Genomic DNA, 19,863 nt, shown 5'->3' with positions numbered 1-19,863 from the left:
AATACCCCGACCAGGAAATGCATTACTAGGAAGCCGCAAAATTCGGTTTATAGAGATATTAGTACATTCCAATCAACTATTCACTTCTCGGTTCGCCTGCTGGAAAAACAGTCGGACACATCATTCGTGAGAGATTTTGCTCGTTTGCGTCGAAGACTTGGGGTAGTACTCCAGCTCTCAGTGAATCATGATTTTGAGAATTATTTTGGCTGCCTTGTCAGTGGCATGCATCTTCGTGCAGCAGGTTGCTGCTTCGAATGCATCGCTTGGTGGAGGATCTCAGGACATTGTGACATGGGATAAGGTATGAAAACTCCCAATTTCAACCTGAAGTTACCTTGAAAAAAACTAAAGTCTAATCCAACTGTCAAGCATTCTATCATGGTTCGCGGCCAGCGCGTGATGTTTTTCTCTGGGGAATTCCACCCCTTCCGCCTCCCAGCCCCCGGGCTATGGCTGGATGTACTCCAGAAAGTAAAAGCTATGGGATTCAATGGCGTCTCCTTTTACGTCAACTGGGCTCTGCTCGAGGGTAAAGAGGGTGATTTCAGTACAGAGGGAGTATTTGCACTTGAGCCTTTCTTCGAAGCGGCAAAGACAGCCGGTAAGCTATCGAGCGTGTGCTTGGATATTTACAGAATAATCAGAAGATTAACCCCAGACCGAAGGTATCTATCTCCTCGCACGACCTGGACCCTACATCAATGCAGAAGTCAGCGGCGGTGGGTTTCCAGGATGGCTAGCTCGCCTTCCGACAGGACTTCGCACGCGGAACTCGACTTACATGGATGCAACTGAAAACTATGTTTCCAGCATCGGCACGATTATTGCGAAAGCGCAGATAACAAACGGGGGACCCGTGATTCTTGTGCAGCCCGAGAACGAGTATTCATCAGGAGACCCGCCTTTTCCAGACCCTGTCTATTTCCGTGCTGTCGAGCAACAATATCGTGATGCTGGTATCGTTGTTCCTTTCATCAGCAACGATAATAGCCCACATGGGTTTTTTTATGACCAGGGACCTCCCGAATGGCCGATTTACGGGCATGACAGCTACCCTATGGGTAAGTGGCATATATACCAGCATCGGAGAAGGATCAGTGTGAAGCTAAACGTGTGAAAGGGTTCAATGATGACATATCAGAATGGCCGGTTGATGCATTGCCGACTAACTATGGGGATTTGCACGAAGAAATGGCACCCAATACGCCGTACTCGGTGATTGAATGTCAGGGCGGAAGTTGGGATCCCTGGGGCGGATACGGCTACAACAAGACAGCAGCAAGGCAGGGACCAGAGTACCAGCGTGTCTTTTTCAAGAATTTCTATAGCTTTGGAGTCACCATTTTCAACGTCTATATGGGTGTTGGCGGAACTAACTGGGGAAATATGGGATACCCAGAAGGATATACCAGTTATGACTACGGCGCGCCAATCACTGAAATGAGAACCGTCGAGCGGGAGAACTTTAGCGAGTTGAAGCTACAGGCGATGTTTCTTCAGTCCTCTCCTGCTTATGCGACTGCAATTCCGCAAAACAACACCCATGCGAATGGCTCCTATACTGGAAATATGAAGATCGCAACGACGGCATTGTTTGGAAATGAAACAAACTTCTTTGTTCTTCGACATGCAGATTATACTGAGACGTCCACAGAAAAGTATCATATCACACTGCCAACGAGTAAAGGAAATATTACTATACCCCAGCTCGGAGGATCCTTGTCTCTTGTGGGCCGCGATTCGAAATTCCATGTTACAGATTACGATGTTGGTGGTATCAACCTGCTATACTCGACTGCGGAGGTTTTCACATGGAGAAAATTTGGAAATCGCTATATTCTCGTCGTCTATGGCGGGCCAGGCGAGACCAATGAGCTCGGGATTCACGGTGGTGGAACCCCTCACATCCTGGAGGGAGACCAGCATTCTATCAAATTTGACCAGAAGCAGGGCTCAACAATCTTACAGTATACTGTGAGTGATCAGAGAATAATTGTTGAGTTATCGAACGGTCTCTATGTTTACCTGCTTGGTGAGTACCTCTTGAAAGATGAATTTCCCTCTTCTGATTATCGCTAGATCGCTTTTCTGCCTACAATTATTGGTCTACTGATCTGTCAAGCGATCCTGTCTCGGGAAACTATAGCAACACTACTACATTCCTCTCGACTCCTATAATCAAGGCTGGGTATTTGATTCGGGACATCAAAGCTACGGATAACACTTTGCATCTCATGGGAGATTTTAATTCTACTACAGAGATTGAGATCATCGGTGCCGAAAGTGATATCAAGTCTTTGATAGTGAATAATGCGCCAACAGAATTTCAGCAAGACAGTCATGGCGTTGTAAAGGCTACAGTCGTTTTCAAAGGACCCGATTTCTCCTTGCCAGACCTCTCAAAGACTGGCTGGAAGGTACTCGACGCTCTGCCAGAAATACAGAAAGGTCAGAAGATTCAGCCAATTATCCACCATTCTTGACGGATCCCAAAATTGATCTATTCATATTTAGACTACGATGATAGCCGCTGGACAAAAGCTTCCCTATCTAGCAGCAACAATACTGAGCGCAATCTGAGTACCCCGATATCTCTCTATGCTTCGGACTATGGATTCCATTCAGGATATCTCATATACCGGACCAGTTTCACCTCAAATGGAGGGAAGAGCCTCCGCCTAGAAACCCAGGGCGGATCAGCTTATGGGCATTCTATATGGCTCAACGAGACCTTTGTGGATTCATTTTCTGGGGAAATCACAGCTTATTCGTGGAATCAAGCCTTTGATCTCCCAGCGAAAAATGGGGAAACCTATACCATTACTATTCTGATTGACCAGATGGGATATGAGGAAAATGGTTCAGCTGGGTCGAGCGACATGAAAACCCCACGTGGAATTTTAAACTATTCGCTTTCCGGATTCAATCAATCGGATTTGTCCTGGAAGATCACCGGCAACCTGGGTGGAGAAAGCTTTAGAGATCGCACTCGAGGTCCACTGAACGAAGGTAGGAGCAAAATCTTTCATAGAAGTGTGTCACGCGAGAGTCTCTAACGCGTTTGCAGGAGGACTATTTGCCGAACGACAAGGCTACCATCTACCAGGTGCTCCGATCTCCTCTTGGAAAGACAGCAAACTGGGCCCCATGGAGGGGCTCAGTGGACCAGGAGTAGCATTCTACGCGACCACTTTCAAACTTGACATTCCGACTGGATACGATATTCCGATTTCGTTATCTTTCGCAAACAGCACCGACACAACCAGCAGTATCCGGTGCCAGGTCTATGTAAATGGGTATCAATTTGGCAAATGGATTCATAATATTGGACCACAAGATATTTTCCCGGTTCCAGAGGGTATTTGGGACTACCATGGTGAAAATTATCTTGCTGTGAGTCTATGGGCACTGGAGAAGGGTGGTGGGAAAGTGGAAAATTTGAATTTGGTTGCTGGTCCTGTGATTCAAAGCAGCTACCCGCGGCCGATCGAAATGAGTCCGATCTCTCAATGGCACAAGCGCGATGGGGCATACTGAGCGTCGTAGGTTGATTTCGATCGAAATTTTCGACAGGCTCAAGAGTTCGTTGGTGTGGATAAAGGTTTTTTTACGAGGACCATTTTATCCTTTGGAAATCTAATTTGGTTCAAAAGCTGGTACTCGCCATCCATGGCTACCTGAAGAGTAGAAGCTGTATGGAGTACATTCACGGACGGCTACGGAGTGAATGGATTCATTGCCGAGTTCTGCGCTGATCAATTCGATTTCGGGGAGGTTAGCAGGTGCCGATCTCGGGTAAGAATTCGTTACGAGGCGGGGGTTGGGCCCGATATTGCAGCGCAAAATTCGTCTCGGGAAAATTCCGGGGTGCGGGTGCCCTTGTGCGTCCCGTGGGGGTCTTTAGTTAATGACGAAGAGCCCGAGGAAGACTCGGGAGTCAATTTATTTCCCGTTTCATCCTCATTTAACAAATTCCCTATGCGTGCGACGAAATCTGCATGCCATTCGGGCTAGCAATATCCCGAGATGCCTGTATACCTGGATCAGGTCAAAATATCCAAGGTAAGTTTCTATTGAAAGGAAGAGAAAGACATCAAGATCATCACCCCGGATACCGTAAGTGGCTTAGAATGCCAGAAGATAGTCCTAAGCTAAGCCTTTTATCGCCAAGGCCCTGGCTGGAGATGCGGGGCTTTACTGACATCCTGAACAAGGAACGAATCATCAACTTCGGAGAATAGCCGACCTTGTCACCCCGCTTGACTAGGCCTTTGAAATAAATCATCTCAATTGCCGTTTTCCCTGACAAAAATATGCAATTGCAGGCTATTTGTTTAACCATAGTTGACTGTGGATAGTATGATGTAACGTCCGAGTCGACAAACTCCATGTCTGTGGGGGTATACGGCGGGAAATACCGCATGCAATCGTGCATTGGAGTAGTATATAGAGGTTGCCAGCCGCCGTAGGATATTATGTATTAGGGTTTTACAAATTCAAGACGAACAGCTATGAATTTGTTATTGGGACTTACTCTCTGGGTCACCCTGGTTGCGGCCTGGGTTGACAACCAAGGCACAACATGCACTCTGTACCCTGAATCCCTTGTCCACCATGGCCAGGCTGTTGATGACTCGCCATCTATTCAGCAAGCATTTGAGATGTGTGGCACCAACGGCACTGTCATCTTCTCAAAGAACGTCTTCCATGTCAACACCGTTCTCAATACAACCAACCTATTGAACTGCGATGTTCATCTTCGTGGAGAATTGCGCTTCTCTACCAACATCCCCTACTGGAGAACCCATGCCATCAGTGTCGTTCTGCAAGATCAAGTCACTGCCTGGCTATTTGGAGGTACCAACGTGAACTTCTACGGCGAGGGCGGTTTCTACAATGGCGGAGGCCAAGCTTGGTACAATGCAAACAAAAACGAATCGAACCAGCCTGGACGTCCGATGAGTATGACATTCTACAACTCAACCAACTTGTGGGTTGATGGGCTCAAGATCATCCAACCTCAATTTTGGGCCACCTTTGTCTGGGCGAGTAAGAATGTATCTATGACCAATCTGTTCGTGAACGCTACTAGTGATAGCGAGTGGTACACGATGAACTGTGACGGTTACGACTCTTGGCAGAGTGACAACCTCCTTGTGGAAAATGCTACAATTATTACAGGTGATGATTGTATTGCTGCCAAGGGAAATACCACAAACCTACACGCCAAGAACATTTACTGTGAAGGTGGTACCGGAATCACAATTGGATCTATTGGACAGTACCCCGAGACCCCCGACTACAACCTCAACACCACCTTCGAAAACGTTCACATCAAGAACGCAATGGACGGTGCATACATCAAGACTTGGCAAGGAACACGCATTTATACCCCTAGCAATGGTGACTGGGGTGGTGGTGGTACCGGCTTGGTCAAGAACATTACCTTCCGCAACTTCACGATGGAGAATGTGGGACTGCCCATTCAAATGTCGCAGTGTGTCTACTCGGCCGATTCCGACAAGGGCTGCAACACATCGAAGCTCCAGATTGAAGACGTCAAGTGGCAAGATATTCGCGGTACATCCCGGTTCAACATTGCTGCGTCTCTCTACTGTTCCGATGAGCGTCCCTGCCCCAACATCACTTTCGACAATGTGAACATCACGAGCGTCAACGCCTCGCTTGGTCTTCCCTACTATGACACCGATATTCAGCGCGAGCTGTTCCAGTGCACAAATCTCGTCAACAAGAAGGGTTCCGGTATTCCCTGCAACCAGGCCGCCCCAAGCAACTTCAGCCAGTGGATCTATGGAAACGTTGATAGCTCTGGTCTGGCAACTCTGTCGTGAGATTAAGTTTATTAATATCTATAATATAGTATTTCCAAAAGAGTTTATAGACAGAATTGCTTTATTAGTGACGCGACTACTTACACAAGCCTTTTCGTCTGAATGAGATAGATTGATGATTACTTTGTTGAATTGAAGCACTACCCACACATGCACCGTAGAAAATTAAAATTTGGAATATTTGTCAAAAAAATTAAGTACTAAATTCAACTTCACTACAGGATTGAGGCAATGGTAGCGATGGCTGATAGTTATAAAAACTCGGTCGCCTTGGTGATCGTAGGCTGCGACCGGACTCGACGCGTAAACAACCCCATATCATGCGGCTGACTAGGCAACCTTCACCTTGATAGCACAGCCCAGGCCCAGCTGACAACCTTTATTTCTAAATGCTGTGGATTAATTTAGTCTCTTCATTTCATCATACTAGGAAACGGACCAGCAGCGTACTTCATTCCAGAACCAACAATAATGCAAAGTGCCAAGATGGCTGCGCAGACTAGGGTGCTCGCGTTGCCAGAGATCCTCACCTTGGTCCTGCAAGAACTAGACCTGCAAACGCTGCTTGTTTCCGCCCAGCGAGTCTCTCGGATGTGGAGAGCCGTCATCAAAGACACTCCATCCCTGCAAGCGAAATTATTTCTTCGCCCAATCAGCACAACAGAAACAAGTCTAGCGCCGATCTTCAATCCGCTTCTAGCGACCAAGTTTCCGACATTAATTCCCAAAAATGACCGATCCATCAATCAGCCAACCGAGTTTGTTGACCTCACAAGCGTCGATATTGCTCTCCGCCCAACAGAAGAGTCTGCCTATCTTCGTCCTGAAGCAAGTTGGCGACGCATGTTGACCCAACAACCACCGGCATTTACACTTGCTTCAATAACGAGGAGTGTGAACGCTGAAGGAGTGAGCCTTAAGAGATCAAGAGGGCCTCGCCAGGGTGAGGGACTACGGATGGGAACTCTCTTTGAATGGGTTCTATCCCTACCGGGCTATCTCTTCCCCATTGGTGTGACCATATTCTTCGGAGGGCCATCGCCTGTGAATGTCAACACGCCATTTTTCAACTCGGGTGGTTTCTGGGCAGATTTGTATAAAGATATTGTCGCTAAGCATGACGTTATTCTGTCGGCAGATATGGGAAGTACCTCGGATATTTCCAATGAGGACGAGAGGTGTCTGTCCAGCGAGGATGCGGACACGAGAGATCGTCTGTACGACGCTTTTCTGAGGGCTGGTTTGTTGACATCTGATTTGTTATTCGAAAACTATGAGTCATAAAAGCCTGCTAACTACCGAGTGTTATTCTGGGGATCAAATAACTTTTCGTTATCAAAGCTGGAGATAATAATGCATAAGCAACTAAAGCCGATGAAGGGAGTAGAGAGTACTATTAAATAAAGATTTTTTTTGACTGCCTCATCATGTATCGCGAAACTAATAGGCCCTTCTCAACAGGTTGGCTGAAGTTCTACTAAAACAGATGTGCAGTAGGAGCCAGTACGTGGGATGCTTGGATATTGAGCGACATATACGAGGCTGTGCGATACATGGCTATAGGTACAAATGACATGAATTTTAGCTTGGCGACCTGGAAAGGTCCATCAACTCTCCATGGTGGTTACATGGTGTGGCTTAGGCAACCAACCGCCTTAAAAATGCGAGAAGCGGCAAAGATATGCAGGGCAAGGATGCAGAGACTCTGCAGGCGAGATAAAAATTGAAACGCCTCTTGTAATGATCTTGTATGTATTATGCTGCTGAACTAGCTATTGGGTTTCATGTTAAGTTTGAGCGTTAATCACTGTAAAGTCTACATTTTGATTATGCAACTAAAATATCACGGCGTGAGGGCCAAGTGAGTATAATGTAACACAGATAATAATGAAATTTCTGGAAGGTTATAAATACCCTGATAGTTACTCTCAGACTAGCCTTTGATTTGAAGGTTACATCAAATACACGAGGCCTCTACCCGATCACAAGAAACGTCAAAATGAAACTCTTCGCCTTGATCGCAATGTTGGGGTTCTTGACCAATGGAACCGTGGCCTTGGCTGAAGGTGACTCAAACCACTCATCCAACTTGAATCAATCCTATCCATATGGACTTCTATTGACCAGCCATAGCCGACCCTAATCCCATCCCCGAAGCCATTCCCGAAGCCGAATCCGAGACTACAGTCCTTGAGCCGAGGGTTTGTGTCAGAATCCGAGTGTGCCATGACTTCAACTTCAAGGGGAGCTGCTACAGCCAATGTAAAGGACCTGGAACGGCTCATTCGATCAGAAAGGAATGGCAAACAAATGCGGGCTCATTCGCTGTTGATACCGACGGCTATTCATGCACTCTTGGCACGATGTAAGATTTTGGTTCCTCGAGCTCTCCATTTATCTTGCAGTTTTATCTGACCATTACCAAGAAATGGCCCGACTTGTGCGGGCAAAAGAAAGCCTGGGTTTCAGAGGCTGCCAAATTATTGTGTTAATAATATCAATGGGTACTAGTGTAATTTTCTTAAATAAGCACCCGTCTTCCTTTTTCAGCAGGAACCCGAAACACGATAATATCACAGCAGGGATAGAGAGTTGTGTGAGTTAATCTTGCAGTCAAGTCGATTGAGTCTTGGTGAGAGGTGTTTGCTTTGGAGATAATTGCAGTGCGATGTGACGAACTGAAATAGATTTGGAACACATCCTTTTGGCTACATCAATTTCATTGCTACCATGGGATTCAATATTTTCATTCCAGAATTCTGCTAAGAAAATTATCCACTGTCTAGCTCGTATTATCGGAGCTTGAAGTACCTGATCTGTTTCCCCGTCTTGTTTATTGTCAGGGGCTTGTGTTCTTTTTTTTCAGATTATTCTAGTATTCTGAATGCGGGATTTGATTGCTCAGTTTTAAAAATAATCCAGATTCAAGATCTCAGTACTAGGATTCATGGAATATTTGGACATTACCAATTGCAATTTAATTTTCGGATCTTAAACCGCACAAACTCTTTGCGGAACGCGAGCCATAAAAATTACCTTATGATTTTTCGTTTCTTCATCTTGAGAACTTGCTATCTTGCTGGCATAAATTTTAATCAAATCATCTCTCAAATTTTCGACACCCCTTCCTTTCACATGTTGAATGTATTATAGGTAATAGCCCCTTTCTTAGCAAGACTTACCCTCCAGGCGCTAGGCCGCTAGACTTTTATCAGCTAATAATAACCTCGACGCTGGAATGGAAATATCAACATACAGTGTCCTGGCAAAGTGCAGTTCTCATCAGCCACCACAGGGTTCACGAATTGTGGGATTGTTGAGCCATTATACGCTAGCTGGATCAATGTATTCTCGTTTATGTTGTACGTTGGCCAGCCTAAACTGGAAAGACCATTGATGGGATCTTTAGCAAAGGTTGCCCATGCCTTCTGAATGTACCGGCTAAAAGCGGCCTCTTCGGGTGTATTAGGACCACCGAGCTTGTTACCTCCCCAGGTTTCGGCGGTGCCCCAAATCAGAGGAATTTCACCTGAGACAAAGGTCAGCCAAGACTCATGCGCAACATTTTCGAGGTTAATCTACTCGAGTGATAGGATCCAAGCCAAGAGAAGGGGTTTTGATTAGGCCACACCCCACGGTAATAGTATCTCCATTGCGGAGTTTCATTGTCCGAGCGCTCACTGAGAATTGATGTTAGGTATTTATCGCACGATCCGGCCGAGAATAGGGACTCACGTTGCTGATGAATTGCTTGCGCAATTGAAAAGTAGATCGGATTGAACATAAACCAAGGTCTGATTCGGTCCACTTGTTTCAGAAAATGGCGTGATGAGACTTTCGCCCTCATTTGCGTTGTTACCAGTTAGATAGCCCTATTCTAGATTCAGCTCCAGCATGAAAAACTGCTTGATTCGAACTTACACCCTTTGCATACTGTCCCCGCCGCCTGAGATCATTGTAATCGCTGAAAATTGTTTGGTTATCCGGCTGGGGGCCAAAACTCAGTTTTTTGCCATCATTCAATGTGGTATTGTAAGAGTAGGAGAGGTCAATTAAGTCCTTCCACGGGACTTCTTGCAAACACTTAAGCTGTTGGTCTTGGTTGCCAGTGCAGTTAAAGTGATCGACCACATACGTCCAGTTGTTACCAGGCAGGTCGAAATTCCCAAATGATCCTGCGACGCCGCTTTCTGATATAAACCCTTTTACAAGGGGATCAGTCGACCAGGCGTAACTATAGTAATCAACGTTCGCTCCACCGGCAGATTGCCCAAAGAGAACCATACTCTCTGGATTTCCTCCAAAAAATCTGATATATGTATAGGTCCATTCGACGGCTTTTCGAATGTCAAGCTGGCCAGGATTCAGATTGCTACCTCCGAATGCGGGTACATAGCCAGGATAGCCAAAAATGTTCAATCGGTAGCTAGCAAAAGCACAAAATTAGCAAAATGAATAATTTCCCGATTCGGAAAAAGGAGCCCAGGGAATAGATTACTCTAGAGAGACTACAATGACATTTTGGTTCTGAGCAATGAAAGTGCCTTCTTTGAATGGTTGAGCGGCGTTACCACCAGTATTTCTAGTTCACAGGTTTATTAGTTTGACTCATGCGAGCTCGGCAGTTACTGAGTAGAGAGATATACCCGCCGCCATGAATCCAGATCATGACTGTCAAGTTGCTGTGATATGTTGCATTGATAGGAGTCCATATATTAACATGAAGGCAATCTTCCCCTTGCTCCAAGTATGAATAGGGTTGATCGCCAGTAATGTACTCGCTATAGACACTCGGGCCTCCCTGGTTCCAGATAGGACATATATTTTTGTACTTTGTCGCATCAATGATACCGGATACGGGTTTCTTGGTAACAGGAGGTCGGAAACGAAGGTCTCCGAGAGGAGGCTCAGCATAAGGGATACCACGAAAAACGCGGACCGACGAGGAATTATCGGATACGGCGCCTTGAACCGTGAATATTGGAAGCTTAACATTCAGGGATTCATTGAATTGTTCTGCACGTCTTGCTGCCACCAGACATAGCAGGGATAATATAATCAATTCATGAAACATTTCGGTTGTAAATGGAGTGACTTCGAATCAGCCCTGAGGACTCGCTATTTAATCTAGCTATGTGACTCGCTTCTTTATACGTATCTTGGATGAACGCTCTTCCGCCGCGGAATATCGCTTTTATGCAAATGTCAACATGCAGTGTATGGTAGATGCGGGGATTGCGGGGTATGGGGTTGAATATGTCGCTACGAAGCTAGCCCGAAATCCTTCCACAAATAGGAGCTTTTCAACTAAATTCACTACCTGTTTCCGACAGCCCATTCGTCCCTTGGTCTTTGTTTTTCTTGCAGTTCTGACGGAGAGTGGCAAATAATCACCAGCAAAGTACCGGGCTGGGGTAAGTGTTTAGTATCGTTGCTGGTCGGATATCCAGATATCCGACCCTGTAAGCCATACTCTATTCCCTACCGGCTATATCTATCAAGTATGAATAATTGACCGGTATATAACAGATTAATCTCCCTGACTCCGCTTGGGGATTCTAGGGTATGAAATCTAAATCGGAAATTCTCTCAGAGCATCAAATAGTATTTATTACCCTGAAAAAAGACTTTCTTTTCGTTTTTACTCTCCTTTTTTCGCTTTTCTTCCTTTCAATATTGTGTTGTGAAACAAACCTAACATCTTGTCCTCTTTCTGCCTCCAGCAATTTATGCCCAACCAGAAGCCATAGCAACTACCAATTCGCCAGCGCACCTCAACACCCAAGACCCAAACCGAAATCGCGGATCGCCATAAATCCCAGCTCGGTGAGTCTAAAAGGGACATGTCTCGAGGGCCGCTTCGATGAATTATTAGATTAGAATATTCCGAAAAAAGAGATTGGAGACAAATAGACAAGACATACCGTGGGTACAATGAGAATCAGTATAATACCCGGGAACGAAGCAGTCGTAGTCATTGGCATAATCCCAAGCACTAAAAAAGATCATGTATTACAGTATATCTCTCTAGTAAAGCAAAATATTCTTACGCAATTCCTCTAATGGTTTGGCCGTTCAAATAGCAGTTGAAGTTGTGATAGGTCGAACCCGCAAACGCGGTCACGATGTAATTTGAATTTCCATGTCAGGTACTAGCGTGGCTTGGCCAGTACCAGCAGTCGACAGTGGTTACAACATGCACAATTTCACAGACAAGGTCAGCTTTTTCACGAGACTCCGGGTCGAGTTGCTTCCCTGTTCGCTGCGTGCCAGTACTGCACTCGCCGTGGCTAAGAGGCAAGGCACAAAAGAATATTCATGAAGATAGATATGACAATCATATTGGATGAGAAATAAGATAATTTAGTGTCACTGGATATGAGATCGATAGGTCAGTGTGATTAACAAATTTGGATGTGAATTATGAAAGGCTTAACCAGCGATACAACTGTTCCTTCTTGTTTCTCAACCCCTCGACCATAATTCAGCTTACTCGGACGATTTAATCCAGAAAGGCCGGTCAGATATGATGTGTCCCCGCTATTCTATTCCTCCAAAAGAAGGAAGCTCAGGATAAGCAAGCTACAGTGGTAGGGTATAACTTTAGAACCCTGAAATTAATGATACGGGGTCAGATTCCGAGCTGCAAGCATGCAAGCATGCAAGTTCGCATTCTAAGGGTCTCAAGAGGCTGGTCTAAAAGCTTGAGAGCGCCTCTTCGAAGATTCTGCTCACATGACAATTTCAAATATCACAATGCTGTGGAAGGTCTTGTTTCGCTTTATGGGAGCTTGCGGCCTTCGTAAACTAAACAGACTTTATCCCCCACGTAACTTGAAGATAAATATTATTCACTTGTTTCTCGGATGTACCACTCCAGACTCTGGCATAGGCGACATGGGGTCCTTAATGCCACCCTTCTACGCAATCGTGGGAATTTAAACAATGCCAAGAGATTTGTTGCCGAACGTAGTATTGAAAAGGCTTCCTGTAGGAGTTATTTTCTTTCCATGATTCGGAGCTCGATTTGTGTCTGTACTAGCTCACTTTTGATCAGTCAAGTGGTACTCGTCAGAATTTTAGCTCAGGTGAATACGTGCTGCTAAAGCTTCGAGTCACTGGGACACAGTGAATGTGTACTTTACCTGTGATGACGTTTACCGACGCCGACACTGACGCTGGCATTGACATAGTGCGGAAAATAATAAGCTTATAAGCGTATAATGAATACGGGTGGTTTGAGAGGTAGACTATTGTAATGTACCAGGGGAGAGCTTTTTGTGCAGCTCTACCCGCTCCGGAAACAACACTAAGTATTTTACGTAGCAACTGGGGCTTTCGTGCTATCAAAGTTATTTCAAGTCTGAGTGAGACGCAGCAGCCTATGAAAAGCAGGCTTGGATCACATTGAAGCAGGCCTTTTCTAAAGGTACATGTCATTTCACATGCTTACAGCTCTTAAGGAGTCACGAGGTCTTGCCGCTGAGAAAGTTGTCAAGGCTTATTCAAAGATACAATATTTCTAGAACGATATTACAGGTCTGTTTATGTTATACCACCGACGCAGCCTCCAGATAGTGTGGAGTGAGTTTAAGCTAATCTACTGAAAGTCAGCAGTACGAACATACAGCAACGGGACTTCCTCGTTAACTATGCACTCAGTTTGTTAGGGGGAAATAGATTGATTATGTGTGAGAATTCTCATCGAAGTTAGACCACAGTAGAGAAATGAGTCATGACAGTATTCCCATGCGAAAAGGAAAGGGCTTTCCGACGGGAAAGAAAATTAGTGCCTAGAGGAAATGTGCAGTGATCGACAAATTATGAATTCCCCCAGCATGTGACAGCCGGAAGCTTGGAAGGAGGGGAAAGTCTTCCCGAGATTGATTCGTCGCAGATGGGCATCACGGGGAACCTCGATCGCAGGGAAATCTTAGAACTTTGTAAGCCGCTCATGCCAAATAGCAGGTGTCAACTTCATATGCTCAGGTGCAGAGTGGACAGCACACGATCTTCAGACCCTTTCCCTTAGACGAATCTACCATCCCGCGATCCTCGGTCCGCGGCTCCACTACTGAGAAGATCTGATATATCTCCACACACGCCTTGCATGAACTGCAAAGGCCAGGTATAGAGCACAGCAATCGTTGAGAATATTGCAAAAGAAATCATCATAATGTCGAACGATGAAGAGACCCCAGTGAAACCCACAAACACAGCGCCCATCTTCCAACCCATCACAGAACCAAAGGAACTCCGGAACGTTGTGGAGAATGACATCTACTTACTAGGAGGGCAAGTAGCCATCCTATGCCAGTTCGCTCACCCCGCCCTCGCCAAGGGCAGCTATAAGCACTCTAGTTTCGCGACGCGAATCCCACAACGCCTCCGCAACACCGCGCGCTTCCTGAACGCCGCCGTATGCGGTACCCCCGAGGAAAAGCATGCCATTTTCTCCGTCATCCACAAGTACCACGCGCGCGTCAAGGGCGACGACTACGACGCAAATGACCCCGAGCTACACAAGTGGACAGCAGCGACTCTCTTCTTTGGCATAATCCTAGTGCGCGAAGCCTTCTTCGGCAAGATGTCCGACGCGGAGATGGAGGTGCTGCTCAAAGAGTCGGCTATCTTCGGAACGTCACTCCGCATGCCGCCAGAGATGTGGCCGGCCACGCTGGCGGAGTTCTGGACTTATTGGGATCATAATATTGCCACGTTGGAGGTCACTGATATGGCACGGAAGTTGAGTCGGGACTTGCTGTATCCAACCAACCTCCCGCTCGGTGTGGCTGCATCTATGCCGCTAGCGCGGATTATCACTGTCAACTGGCTGCCGGAGCGTCTGGCGCTGGAATATGATCTCCAGCCAACTCCCGCGAGCCGGGTTGCTTATCAGGCGTTTGTGGCGTCTACTCGACTCATGTACCCGTGGATCCCGCAGAGTATCAAGCAGCGACAGCATGATATTTACATGGAGGATTTGCGGAAGGCGGTGCGGAGGATCAAACAGACTGGACATTGGGTAGGGGCTTAGGGTTTTGAGGCATGTTTCGAGAATTCCTTGAATAATTTTTTCGGGAGAGACAAGATGGCACTGTACGGAGTACGGAGTAGGGTCTCGCGATGAATGCATGAAACTTTGACAAACGCACTGTGTACGGAGTGTAGGTATATTAATAGGTCGGGGTTGTCTTTCTCCAAGACAAATCAATGTCGATCTATGCCTTGTGAGTGGAGAAGAGTCAGTAGGGCAGCAGGAAGTGGAGCTCTGTCAAAAACAAAAGAAAAAGGGAAGGGCCTTGCATATTGCGGCAGGATCAACAGAATATTGCAATAATCAAACGCCATGCCGACTGGGTCAGGTGCAAGACGCAGGCGATCCTTTCTCGGTCGATCGCGACATCGCGAAAGACAACAACAAAAGAAAACTATCCCTCGTATGTGCTAAGAAAAAAAAAACAAAAAACGAATGGTCAATGTGATGTCTCAGGTGCTGATCGCTGGAGACGGGAGAGTGGTCTCTATTGTCTCACCAGCGCCACTGAGGATCGAGAATAGGTCTAGCCTCTAACAGCTGGAAAATCGGACTTGGGACCGAGGAGGCCAAATGTTTGGATCGTCGGTCTGTGGGTCGATGGTGAGTGGCTGGCGAAGCCCGAGATTCGTATGCCTCCACGCGGTCCACCCAAGAGGGTACCATATACCCCGGATGATACAAAGTCAACAACGCAGCATTCAGGGTTACTGTGACCCTAGATTAGGCTGAAGGGTCTTCAGGCAGGACGGAGAGGAGGCATTGCCACCCCTAATTTCTTGTTTTCCCTTTGGGGCTCGGCAGGATGTACTTTCGGACTAACAACGCCACTCGACTCGGGTCCCGCGAATAGATGACGGTGTGGGGCGATGCTAAACTTGGAAGTTAGCCAAGCATCAGCAGATTTGAGGAGGAATGACAGAGGGAATAAGTGATGGAACAGTACAGAATACTCCGTAAACACTGAATATTCAACGGCTTACGTATCGAAGCAGCACGGCAGGCAGCCGGTGTGACGGACCAAACCAAAATAGCAGCCCAGTACCGACCTTGCAGATCCAGCGCCGCACTAGAACTGCAGCCAGGCTGTAGTCTGCATGCTCACTGGTCCATTGACTGGCCAGAGCTGATGCCATTTCAGGGCCGGGGGCTGGCATATAAGACCATGTCGTATCTCCTGGACACCCATTTCTTGTTTTTGTTTTTTACCCTAACTCTCCTCCATTTCCACTTTCACCTTCACCCTCACACCCCACGGTCGTTCACTCCGTCTAATCTATTCAACACTCGTTACTTGTTGACTTAATCACTTTCACAATGCGTTACTCCGTCGTCTTCGCTACTCTCTCCGCTCTCGCCCTCCAGGGTGTTGTTGCTCAGGTTAGTATCCAACATTCAACCACCATCTCGAGTCCATGTCCCTAACTTCAGACCTAATAGAGCAACCCTGCCACTCAGTATCTGACCGAGACCAACTCCAACGGTGTTGTGACTGGCCAGCCTGATGTTGTCACCTCCCAAGCTGCCGCCGTTACCTCCCAGGAGCCCGCTGCCAGCATCCCCGCCGGTCTGACCTCTGAGCCCTCTGGTGCCTCTGGTTACCCCGGTCAGACTGGCAGTGCCACTTCTACTGGCACCGCTACTGCCACCGGCTCCTCTGCTCACGGCTCGTCCACCGCATCTGGCTCTGCCTCCAGCTCTGCCAGCGGCAGCAAGAGCCTGACCACCAGCACTCGCACCAAGTCCACCACCTCCACTGGCACCTCCACCGGTACCTCCACCGACTCGACTGATTCCTCCTCCTCTGGAACTGCCACTGGCACTTCCACTGGCTCTTCCTCCAGCTCCACCGGTGCCGCTGCTACTGCTGGCCCCGCTGGCCTCGGTCTCGTCGCCGGTGCTGCCCTGGCTGCTTTCGTTCTGTAAGCGAGCTACTTATCTGTAGCTATGCTGGGATACATTTGAATGGCGGACTCGACTCGGGAATAGTGAATACTCCTTATCCCGGGTCGAGACGAGGGATATGAAAAATGCAAGCGAGATAATTCTTTTCTTCCTTTCCTTTGACACTTTATTAATTTTGGGGGGACATGTAATTCCATCATCTATGGGCCCTGGTTCGAACTTTTTGTGATTTTTCGTTTTTATCATGCAGTGAATGTGATGGCATGTTCATGGTGTTTGCATCTTCTACTCTGCCTCTTGATCCTACTCTTTTACATTCATGGTTTTGAGGTACGATTAGCTTAATTCGTGGTCAATATGAGAAGATTGGTGACAATCGATGACAATTACCCCTGGGCAATCGATCTGAAGTAGAAGTAGAGTGAGATATCAGTCAGGTGCATTGCATTGCAGGAGATACATCCACCTGCTCCATCCAACTCTAATCCTGCAATCTACACAATGCAATGCACTGGGCAAGAACTCATCTCCACCGTTCTACTAGATAGATCCACTCCATGGAATGTGATGTATCCACTCTTCCCTGTCCATTGTGGCTTCTGAAGATACGGAGAACTCTGATAACAAAGTACAATCAAGGACAATATTGTGTAATAGAATGTAAGAGGGTGTAATCGAGCGTAGTGTCAAGAGAGAAATCGTGCAAGTCCTTCCTAATTGGGATGTAATTGAAACGCGTCGCGTCGCGTAACACGTGATCCCAAAGGGGACTAGCCCCCAACCCGTCGTTGAAGTAACCAACTCTTCTGTTTGTTGTTATCAACCAACTTCGTCATCGCAATCGCAGCATCATCCTCGTCATGGTAAGTGCTCGCTACTTCAATGCAGCTATCACAGTATCTCTAACAGTTCTATTCAGCCTTCCAACTTGCGCCGGTTGGCAGCAGACCATGCTGCCCTCCACCACGAGCTACCACCGTACTACATGCTGGCACCAGCTGACAGCCACCTCGCCGATGACCTGTCACAGCTCGCCATTCTCCTAGCTGGTCCGGCGGGTACTCCATATTCGCAGGGTCTATGGCGATTACATCTCAAGATGCCGGCAGACTACCCCAAGAGCCCGCCTAAGGCGACCTTCCGGACCAAAATCTGGCACCCAAATGTCGAAGAGAACACAGGCGCAGTATGCGTGGATACATTGAAGCGAGACTGGCAGTCAAAACTGACCCTCCGTGATGTCCTTGTAGTAAGTTATAAAGCTGAAGACTTCGATTCGTCTGTTGTATCACGATACTTTGTGCTGACCTCTCTCCGCTAGACAATCTCATGCCTCCTCATCAATCCGAACCCAGACTCCGCTCTCAATTCCAGTGCAGGGAATCTCCTACGAGAAGACTTTCAAACCTTCGCCCACCAAGCCAAACTCATGACCTCCATCCATGCCCCCGTCCCACCGGACTACGCAACAGCCGTTCGAGAGGCAAAATACAGAGGCGAAGATCCGGACTCCATCTCCGAGGAGGAGAAGAAGGAGGAAAGAGAGACAACAGCCCACCCCCGACCTCGCAAACACCCCCGTCTAAACACCGGAACGACAATGAAATCAACCCGCAGAGCTCCAACTGCCCCTCCACTCCCAACCAACCAACAATCCTCCCACCCATCCCAACCACCAACCGTTCTCACACCATCTCAAGACGAAAACATGAGCGATAGCGAAAACGAAGACCCAGCCAGCGCAAGCAAAGAAAACAACCCCTCCCTCTCTCCAACCCCAACCCGACAAAACCAAACCCTCACCCCACCAAGCCCTCGCAAAGCCCCCGGCAAACGACCCCTCTCCGTCCTCTCCCTCCAATACCCAGACGAAGATGCGGAAATGATGATCATCGACACAGACGACGACCAAGACCACCACAATAACCACCCATCAACCTCCGACCAAAACATAACAGCAAACACAATTACCCACCACCCAAATACCCGCTCCCGCTCTCGCTCCCCGCGCAAATCTCCAAAACGCATCTTCCTCAGCAAACAACCCCTACCACCACCCACCCCGCAAACAATCCCCCCCTTCCGACTCAGAGATGACCTGCAAATCTACGAAGACGTCCCAGACCGCACTGTCTCCGATTTCTCATCTCGTTTCGGAACTGCTCCTGCTCTCGGGATGCCACACAATGTCCACGAATTACCAAGCCCGCACCGCGGTGATACAGCACGAGCACCTCTCCTCCTCAACGCCAAAACAGGAATCAAGCCCATCCCATCCCTCACGGCTCCGATCCAGAAGTTAGTGAAGAAGGGTCCTTCCGGCACTCGAAAGGGTGCTCCGAAGGCGAAGCCCAGGATCGGTGTGCGGAGACTTTGATGCTGCGCTGCGCTTTGCCAGTGCTGGGAAGATGTGGATATCTGGAAGAATCACATTATTCTTCTTCTCGGCCTTGTTTCTCTTTTTTTTTGGCTATTTCTGCGGCATAAATGGTCGGAGCCGGATGTGATTTTAATCTGATACCCATGGGTTGTCCTGCGATGGTTCAGGACTTAGATGTGGCTTTTTTTGTAGTCTAGGAACTCGGAGTTGAAATCATTATTTTTGTGCATTTTCTGATACTGGGGTTTTGTTATTTGGCTGTTCTGAAGGTGAAAGTTACCAGTGTGTGTGTATCCTTGTAGATAGTAGCGGTGCTTCGAGACTATATTCCAGTTGGGAGGTGTGGCCTTCCAAGTTTCTTATTGTTGCTGATCGAAAGATATCGATCCGAGCCCTTGTACACTCTAGGAGCTAGTAGTAGTAGTAGTAGTAGTAGTAGTAGTAGTAGTAGTAGTAGTAGTAGTAGTAGTAGTAGTAGTAGTAGTAGTAGTAATCAAGCAGAATCCCTTTTAACTTGAAATCGATCTACACGGTCGACCTCTACGTCGACCTCTACTACCTACTAGTAGTAGTTGCTACCAATTCTACTGTCTACGATCACCACACAGAAGAACTATGTAAATACCTGGATTAATTGAATTCCACTTTGGAAACTATCGAGCAACAATCTTTCCCCTCGAATCTCT

At 47.3% G+C, this 19,863-nt stretch overlaps 8 protein-coding genes across 8 annotated transcripts; 7 read left to right on the top strand and 1 right to left on the bottom strand.

Moving 5' to 3' along the window:
* Positions 1-187: 187 nt before the first annotated feature.
* On the top strand, positions 188-3,540 carry N7533_008740 (glycoside hydrolase family 35 protein; the record flags this gene model as incomplete). Its single annotated transcript, XM_057105390.1, has 7 exons — positions 188-304; positions 373-618; positions 662-1,064; positions 1,085-2,035; positions 2,083-2,451; positions 2,518-3,012; positions 3,071-3,540. The coding sequence occupies 7 exons, from the start codon at positions 188-190 to the stop codon at positions 3,538-3,540; spliced, it is 3,051 nt and encodes a 1,016-aa protein (XP_056956839.1).
* A 974-nt stretch (positions 3,541-4,514) lies between these two features.
* N7533_008739 (uncharacterized protein) lies at positions 4,515-5,855 on the top strand (the record flags this gene model as incomplete). The annotated part of the gene is made up of 1 exon (XM_057105389.1): positions 4,515-5,855. One exon carries the CDS (start codon positions 4,515-4,517, stop codon positions 5,853-5,855), a length of 1,341 nt encoding a protein of 446 aa, XP_056956838.1.
* Positions 5,856-6,326: 471 nt separating this feature from the next.
* N7533_008738 (uncharacterized protein) lies at positions 6,327-7,139 on the top strand (the record flags this gene model as incomplete). The annotated part of the gene is made up of 1 exon (XM_057105388.1): positions 6,327-7,139. The coding sequence occupies one exon, from the start codon at positions 6,327-6,329 to the stop codon at positions 7,137-7,139; it is 813 nt and encodes a 270-aa protein (XP_056956837.1).
* A 715-nt stretch (positions 7,140-7,854) lies between these two features.
* Positions 7,855-8,224, top strand: N7533_008737 (uncharacterized protein; the record flags this gene model as incomplete). The annotated part of the gene is made up of 2 exons (XM_057105387.1): positions 7,855-7,921; positions 7,983-8,224. 2 exons carry the CDS (start codon positions 7,855-7,857, stop codon positions 8,222-8,224), a joined length of 309 nt encoding a protein of 102 aa, XP_056956836.1.
* An 823-nt stretch (positions 8,225-9,047) lies between these two features.
* Positions 9,048-10,929, bottom strand: N7533_008736 (uncharacterized protein; the record flags this gene model as incomplete). The annotated part of the gene is made up of 7 exons (XM_057105386.1): positions 9,048-9,055; positions 9,112-9,433; positions 9,487-9,535; positions 9,591-9,727; positions 9,777-10,281; positions 10,354-10,437; positions 10,502-10,929. 7 exons carry the CDS (start codon positions 10,927-10,929, stop codon positions 9,048-9,050), a joined length of 1,533 nt encoding a protein of 510 aa, XP_056956835.1.
* Positions 10,930-14,031: 3,102 nt separating this feature from the next.
* On the top strand, positions 14,032-14,892 carry N7533_008735 (oxygenase MpaB family protein; the record flags this gene model as incomplete). The annotated part of the gene is made up of 1 exon (XM_057105385.1): positions 14,032-14,892. One exon carries the CDS (start codon positions 14,032-14,034, stop codon positions 14,890-14,892), a length of 861 nt encoding a protein of 286 aa, XP_056956834.1.
* Positions 14,893-16,209: 1,317 nt separating this feature from the next.
* On the top strand, positions 16,210-16,818 carry N7533_008734 (uncharacterized protein; the record flags this gene model as incomplete). Its single annotated transcript, XM_057105384.1, has 2 exons — positions 16,210-16,272; positions 16,333-16,818. 2 exons carry the CDS (start codon positions 16,210-16,212, stop codon positions 16,816-16,818), a joined length of 549 nt encoding a protein of 182 aa, XP_056956833.1.
* Positions 16,819-17,657: 839 nt separating this feature from the next.
* Positions 17,658-19,174, top strand: N7533_008733 (putative ubiquitin conjugating enzyme E2; the record flags this gene model as incomplete). The annotated part of the gene is made up of 3 exons (XM_057105383.1): positions 17,658-17,660; positions 17,717-18,046; positions 18,119-19,174. The coding sequence occupies 3 exons, from the start codon at positions 17,658-17,660 to the stop codon at positions 19,172-19,174; spliced, it is 1,389 nt and encodes a 462-aa protein (XP_056956832.1).
* Between the last annotated feature and the right edge of the window lie 689 nt (positions 19,175-19,863).

This window comes from Penicillium manginii, assembly GCF_028828005.1.
Source record: "Penicillium manginii strain IBT 31320 chromosome Unknown utg000006l:1.0-4164085.0:1.0-4166146.0, whole genome shotgun sequence".
NCBI classification, from domain to species: Eukaryota; Fungi; Ascomycota; class Eurotiomycetes; order Eurotiales; family Aspergillaceae; genus Penicillium; species Penicillium manginii.
The sequence above is the reverse complement of the archived record's forward strand: the minus strand, read 5'-3'. Positions and strand labels throughout refer to the sequence as shown.